The sequence below is a fragment of the Homalodisca vitripennis genome, unplaced genomic scaffold (genome assembly GCF_021130785.1).
Source record: "Homalodisca vitripennis isolate AUS2020 unplaced genomic scaffold, UT_GWSS_2.1 ScUCBcl_313;HRSCAF=2038, whole genome shotgun sequence".
Taxonomy (NCBI): Eukaryota; Metazoa; Arthropoda; class Insecta; order Hemiptera; family Cicadellidae; genus Homalodisca; species Homalodisca vitripennis.
This window is the reverse complement of record NW_025776583.1, coordinates 413089-420629: the sequence shown is the minus strand read 5'-3', so window position 1 is coordinate 420629 and position 7541 is coordinate 413089. Positions and strand designations below refer to the sequence as shown.

Sequence of the window (7541 nt, the reverse complement as noted above, 5' to 3'; positions counted from 1 at the left end):
GACGTTTAATAGTAGTCTCACTTGGCAGTGGGTGCTTTAACACATCTCTAACGAATGAAAATGCCTTTTTTGAAATACATCTTAATGTAATTGCCTTTGAGACATCCTCTTGGCTCCAACTCCTACACTGACCTTGCAAAATATACTGTTGTTGTGATTTTGTAAAAAGAGATTCATATGACTTAAGTTTATTTTCCAACACGGAAATTTTTGCAATTGCTTCGGCTAATTGCTTATTCAACAATAAATTATATTCTGATTCACTTTTGTCGTTTACTATAAGGTTTTCATCATTGGTTGATTCTGGAATCGCATCAGACGGTTCATCTATGTTGGCGATCTCACAAAAAATGTTACTAATTTGTTTTTTTGTTTCCCTACTTTCAACTCGTTTTAATCGTGAGATTGCACGTTCATTTAAATTTGACAGACCAAAGAAAGGAACTGCTGTGTTCTTTAAAATCCTTCTACTTTTCGTATTTAATAACTCAGATTTTAAGTCTCGCTCGAAATCATGTTCCCCAAAATGGGCTGAGCATACTTTGGCGTTATCGACGTTAAATTCATCGGCCCTTTTGCATGCATTTACCCATTGTTTTCTTAAATCAATATCCGTAGGGAAACGATGAAAAGATATTCCCGTTTCTTTAGAATGTCTTGAATGGTTTGAACAACCAGCTACTGCACAACACGGCATTATTATTATTACATTTCACTAGGCCAACACATAGTCACATACGGTACTTTTAACAAAAATTAAGACTGTAAATAACTTAAAACTTAAATATATCAACATCAAACGCACTATAGACACTTCACTCAGCCTACTGTCAGACACAATGACAAAAAACGCGGGAAACATACAGCCGAATGACAGCCGGAAACAGACAGTAGCTTGTAGTTCCACGTAACCAGGTAGCGGTGAAGTCGGCGCTGGGCCCCGTTGACGTCACATGCTACTGCGCATCCTCCTCGCGACCCCTACCGTGTCTATTCTACCTACCGTGGATGAGGGGGCTGGTGAGGGCGACTGCATTGGCGATGGTGATGGAGTTGGTGACGGGGAAGGCGACGGTGACATCATCGGAGACGAAAATGAAGAGCTGCCCGGGGCCGGCACCGACTCCGTACATGGCCCTGTCACTGAGGTTGAAGCTGGTCTGTAGAAGGAGTCGATTCGGCGCGTCGTTGAGTTGGCAGACTTTAAACGCTTCGCCTGAAATTTAAAAAAACAACAACACTGAAATAAAAAAATATGGCCACAAAATCAGAGTATTTATTTCCAAAGCGCCCGCGCGTGGTAGGACTACGACTTGTCCTTACATACCTTTGATTCATCCCTGCTCTCATCGTCGCCTGCAGGACCTGGATTCCGTTCGATGCCTGCCTCCAACAGCAGCAAGAAGCCCACGAGCCCATTAAAAAACTCCTTCCGCATTTGAGAGTCTGCAGGTAGGATGCACTCTGCGACCAACCCAAACTTGTGGTGCTACAAAAGGAAACAACAAAAAAAGCAACACGTAAATATCTAAAATTTCTATTTCATGCTTGCATGTACCGTTCCTGTTATCGTTATCAGTGCAAAGAAATTAAAGGATGACAGTAATCTTATCTTACCTGGCGCAACGCCTTGAGAATCGCCAAGGGTTCTGTGTCTGATGGGAACCGATAGGGGTAGCATCCCGATGCCGCGCCATACCGCGTTCTCGCCACAGGCACCGCTGGCCTCACCCTTCCAGCGTGGGTGCCCACGGCGGCCCGCCACTGGGTCACGTCGACACCCATAGCGCAGCGCGACACAGCATAGGAAGACGCACAACTTTCTACGATACGATTCAAGCACTGCACTGCCCTTTGCAAACAAGTACTGACTCGCACGACACGAACGCATGAAACAAAACAAAACAACCACCAGCCACCAGTCCAGCGCGAGCGCGAGACAGCAGCGACCGCCCGCCGAGCCGTCGAAGGGCAAGGGCGCGCGGGGAGAGAGGGCGGTGTCAATATCAGAGCCGAGCCGAGCCGGGCCGGGGCTGGGGCAGGGCAGGGGGAGGGCGGCGTCTTCTTGGAGGCGGGCGCGACGCGACGGCCGCGGCACCAACAGAGAGGTGTCTCGTGTCAAGCCAAGCCAGCTAGCCCCCAAGCGCGCGCGCGCGCTGGCCGCACACCGCGCGACCGCCACGCGCTTTGGCGCTCTCTGTTCTAGGTCCTAAGTCTCGCGTAAAATGCCTAATTTTTGCCATCCGAGCCTGATTCTCGGGGGGGGGGGGCAAAAGCCCCGTGGCCCCCCCCTGGAGCCGCGCCTGTTCCCACTTGGTTGCATAGAGAAATTATAAAACTCATTAGATAGAAGGAACCAAAACACTTGATACCTTTTTGTAAAATATAGAATGGTCATAAGTAAAAAGGTTGATTTTCATATGATTTTTACTATTAATACAGCTTCGGATGAGGCTTGGTTCTGTTTTGCAAAAAACATAGACGTCTGAGCTGAATAGCATCATAGTCCTATCTCATAATGCTAAAATTTGTGGGATGGATCCTTTTTGCATAACTACGTCCAATTAACAAAAAATAATTTTTAGAAATTGTAAATGTTTTACAGCCGTATTTTTCGACATTGTTTATTGTATGAGAATTGTGTCATAACTGACAGAGCGCGGTGTACACCATACCCCATGAGTTTGCGTAAACATTTCCATCCACGAATATTTTAATTGTTTTGCTTAACTCACTCATGGCTCATAAATTCATTCACATACCATATCATACATGTATATAGACATTTCTGTAACAGTTTCTACTATTGATGTTCGTAGAATAGGACCATAGTTGCATGGCAGAGTAAAATTTGTTGGTGTTGGGTATTTGTAATATAAATTAAAAATACATAACATATGTTTTAAGAAATTGTAATAACATATTTGTTGTTATCTTTTAAGTTTGTACCCGTTGAATTCCAGAGTCCAGAGAAGAAAGAAGACAAAAGAAGAAAGTGGTGTTTTTTTAGCGGGTATGCCATCAAAATACTATCTGGTGGAGAGCCCCACACTTGTTCGCTTGGTTACGGTAAGACCAAGCATTCGTGCAGCAATGCATTTTTTCACGAGCTCAAAAAAAGTGGTTTGTGTCATATTAAATCTTACTTTTTTTTGTAGCTCTCATTATTTTTAAAATTTCCTGACTACATGGAAAACAAGTACGAGCATTGTCTGATAAAAAGGTAGTGTATTACTTAAATAACTACTAAGTACAAACCACAAGGAAATTCAAATTCATTACAAATTCTGATTACACAAATGGTCTTCTGACGGTCGAAGACCAGATGTGGGTACAAAGTATTATTGCGGGCACTTGTTTGGTTTAGTCTCAGGAGTGGCTTTTAGTCAAGAACGCCCGTCTAACGGAGCATTTAATTTAGACGATGGGACCTCTGACGGCTGACACCACCTTTTTGACGTTGGTATATTGAAATTCAGCATACAGAACATCTGTGTACAAAATTTCATTGCGGGCACTTGTTTGGTTTAGTCTCAGGAGTGACTTTTATTCGAGAACGCCCATCCTACGGTGCAATTAATGTAGACGATAGGACGTCTGACGGCCGACACCACCTTTGTAACGTTGGTATATTAAAATTCAGCATACAGAGCATCTGTGTACAAAGTTTCATTGCGGGCGCTTGTTTGGTTTAATCTCAGGAGTGACTTTTATTCGAGAACGCCCATCCTACGGTGCAATTAATGTAGACGATAGGACGTCTGACGGCCGACACCACCTTTGTAACGTTGGTATATTAAAATTCAGCACACAGAGCATCTGTGTACAAAGTTTCATTGCGGGCGCTTGTTTGGTTTAATCTCAGGAGTGACTTTTATTAGAGAACGCCCATTTAACTCTAGAAGTGGCAGGCACCGGATATACGGCGCGGTCGGCCGTCGTCTAAAGTAGGAAACCCACTATGGCTTGCTTTACACTACAATGACAATCCCTGCCCTCACAATTGTGAGGGTGAATTTTACACCTAGAAAATCCTAACCCTCACAATTGTGAGGGTTTTTTTTCTTCTTTTCTGTACAAAAACCTACATGATATTTAGAACAGTAACTGTTATCAGGGGTGTCTATGAAATGTTGGGAAAAGCAGGTATTTTTGTTGTTGCTGCAAGTTATAGTTTGTAGGAGCAATAGTGTTTCTAGTTGTTCAAGAGCAGACATGGAGGGAATAGGCAGGATCAAACCAAGTAAGTTTTAATTTTTTATATATTATTTATGTTTAGTTAATATTTTAAGACGTGCATACAGTAAGTTAAATGGTACATTTCTATTACATATACTACCTTTCTTTTCCCGAAAGTTTAAAAATTATCCAATTTTTTAGGTTGTAAAATCTAACTAGCACAATTGTAAGGGTTAGGACTGAACTAGTACTCAGGTTTGTTTTCGGTACCCTCACAATTGTACCTGAAATTTACCTACTTTCATGCAGCGCTAAAAGAGGTATTTTTTTATTTTAGGAAACAAAGATGAACAAGATATGATTTTGGAGGAGTTACTGAAAAGCGTTGGTGACGACTCAGAAATAGAAGGTATGTCGGATGATGATGTGGAAGAATCAACAATAGTCAACTTGACAAATTCTCTTAGGCAAGATCCACTTGGTCAAATCAAATCAAATCAAATCAATTTTTATTGCCAGGACATAATCACATGTATAGCAATAGTCAAGATATTCTAAAATTAATATCTAAAATTTAAAACTTTCACATCGCCTCAAACCACATTCAAACGTACAAATTTTCAGCCAACTCCACATTCATCCAGCCAATATTCCCATTTCCAGCGCCGGTAGTCAGTTTGCTAATTGTGCGGTCACCCAGTCGAATGCCATAAACTCGTCAGCACTGTAAAATGCTTGCGACACTAAAAAGCGTCTTAAACGAGTTTTTAACACCTTAGGCGTTGGGGCATTTCTTAACTGATCTGGCAACTTGTTGATGAACCGAATACCTGCCTGGGAGGGCAAGTGTTCGTAAACCCCCGTCCTGTGTCTTCCAGTTCGGTAGGCATCTCTGCCTCTTGTCTCATACTCGTGTATGTCACGGCCCCGGGTTAATGCACATTTGGACAAACAAAATGAGCTTGTCTCAAGAATGTAGAGACAAGGCAGAGTCAACAGTTGCAACGTTTTGAAGGCTTCTTTGCACGATTCTCGGAATTTCAATTTTGCGATTATGCGAATCGCTTGCTTCTGAATTTTGAATGCTCGGAAGAAATGGTTGTTTGCGCAGGCTCCCCATAACACCAGACCGTAAGTGAGGTGGGGGTAGATCAAGCCATAATACGCCGTCATCAGTACCTGAGTAGGGCAGTACTTGGCTAAAGATCTCAAGACATAAATGCCTGAGGACAGTCTGGAACAAACGTGGTCAATGTGAGCATTCCAAGTCAATCTTCGATCAAGGAATATTCCCAGAAACTTTGAACATTCGACTTCATCCAGCACTGTGTCTTCCAATAATACGGCTGCACCGTCATTGAGATTTCCTGATCGCAGTGCGAAAGTCAGGACGTTTGACTTTGAAGAATTTGCTTTGAGGTTGAGGCTATTGAAGTGCTGGACACAACTGTTGACGTCGAGAAAGCTTTGTTGTTCCAGAATCATTTTGGATTTGCTGGTAAAACAAAGTGTTGTGTCATCAGCATACTGCACAAGTTTCCCGTGCAGTAGTGATGAGTCTATGTCATTGACATAGATGAGAAAAAGAACTGGACTGAGAATTGATCCTTGAGGGACTCCATATCTCAGCTGCAACGGCTCGGAAAATTTGTTTGAGATTTGAACAAGCTGTTTTCTGCGGCTTAGAAATGAGCTAAGCCACTGAAGAGGCACGCCTCTGATGCCATGGGATTCAAGTTTGTCAAGCAGCTTCACGTGGTCGACACAGTCGAATGCTTTAGTTAAGTCGAGAAATACACTTAAAGTGAGATTTCGACTTTCTAATCCCTCTACTACTATTTCAACAAGACTCACAATTGCATCAATTGTCGACTTGCCCCTTCTGAAACCGAATTGGTGTTCAGAAAGAAGGTTGTGATTATTCAAAAACTGAAGCATTCTTTGTAAAAAGATTTTTTCAAAAATTTTGCTCAGAACAGGCAAAATAGAGACAGGCCGATAATTATTTGCAGAGCATGGGTCGTCTTTTTTGAAGATTGGGCTCACCTTTGCAATTTTTAGGAGCGAGGGAAAAACTCCTTCTTCGAATGACTGATTTATTAATTGGACTAGTGGCTTGGCAATATGCTTGGAGCATTTCTTTATAAGCCACGCCGACATCAAATTAATGTCGTTTGTTTTTTTGGGTGGGAGCTGCTGAATGATTTTCACGATCTCTTCCTCAACTACAGGAGCCAGTGCCAATGAGGAAACTGGTCCCTGTATACGCGTGGGGTTTACTTGAGGAGGTGGTGGACAAGGATTTTGCTCACAAGCAACAGATGCGAAAAATCTGTTAAACTCGTTCGCAACCTCAGTCGCATCCTCCACAAGCCTATCCCCAATTTTAATTTTGATTGTTTTCTGTGTTTTGTTTTTATTGTTTATGATGCCCCAAACTGTTTTAGAAATATTTTTTGACGAGGTGATTGATTTTGAGACATCATATGCTTTCGCGGCTTGGATCACCTTTCTGTAAATTCTTTTGTAATTTCGGAAAAAAAAATTTAAAATCTTCATTTGATGTGGTTTTCTGAATTTCGGAGAAAAATTTTAATTTCTCTCTCGAAACCAAAATTCCTTTAGTGATCCATTTATTGTTAGTCCTTTTGGGACAACATTTATTTCAGTTACTAAACAATAACGAAGAAGATTTAGAGGGGGAAGATCAGGTAGATATCTTAGAAGAGGAAATGAATATTAATGAAAATGAAGAATTAACAGATCTATATGAAGAAGTAGTACAAGAAGAAATGGAAATTGATGATCAAAACAATTCAGTAGACAGTAACATAGATCAAACCTCAAATAATGAAAAACAACTTCATCATAATAGTAGTATTAAGAACAAAAATAAGAATGTAAATAAAAAAGTTGGTGGTGATTATAAAAAAATAACAAAACACAAAAAGGCGAGACTATTATCAAATAAAAATAATTGGAAAGCTAAACAATTTTCCTGCCAAACATTTTCTACAGTTGTTGATGAAACACTAGAATGTCAAGTTCTAACTCCTTTAGAGTATTTTTGTAATTATTATGACGATGAATATTTTAAAAAGGCAGCCGAATTCACAAACCAGTACTGTTTAAGTAAATACGGTAAAATATTAAATACTGATGCAGCAGAAATCAAGAAAGTATATGGAATGCATTTAATTATGGGATGCATAAAATATCCCAGGCTGCGCATGTACTGGTCCATGGGTATTTCATTGGACCCAATACAAAAATCTATGGCTCGAGATAGATTTTTTCTGATAAGGAATTCGCTTCACGTGGTTGATGTAAATAACCCTCCACAAAATAGAGATAGACTGTGG

At 41.1% G+C, this 7541-nt stretch overlaps 1 protein-coding gene across 1 annotated transcript; it reads right to left on the bottom strand.

The window, feature by feature from the left end:
* Positions 1 to 949: 949 nt before the first annotated feature.
* Positions 950 to 1817, bottom strand: LOC124370739 (early growth response protein 1-like). The gene is made up of 2 exons (XM_046829040.1): positions 1328 to 1817; positions 950 to 1216 (listed from the first exon to the last, which is right to left on the bottom strand). Exons 1-2 carry the CDS (start codon positions 1436 to 1438, stop codon positions 950 to 952), a joined length of 378 nt encoding a protein of 125 aa, XP_046684996.1. The 5' UTR covers positions 1439 to 1817.
* Positions 1818 to 7541: the final 5724 nt, after the last annotated feature.

Coding starts and splice junctions, on each gene's coding strand:
- LOC124370739 (XM_046829040.1), bottom strand. CDS start 1,438: ATGCGGAAGGAGTTTTTTAATGGGCTCGTGGGCTTCTTGCTGCTGTTG. Junction 1,217..1,327: donor AGAGCAGGGATGAATCAAAG/GTATGTAAGGAC, acceptor TTTAAATTTCAG/GCGAAGCGTTTAAAGTCTGC.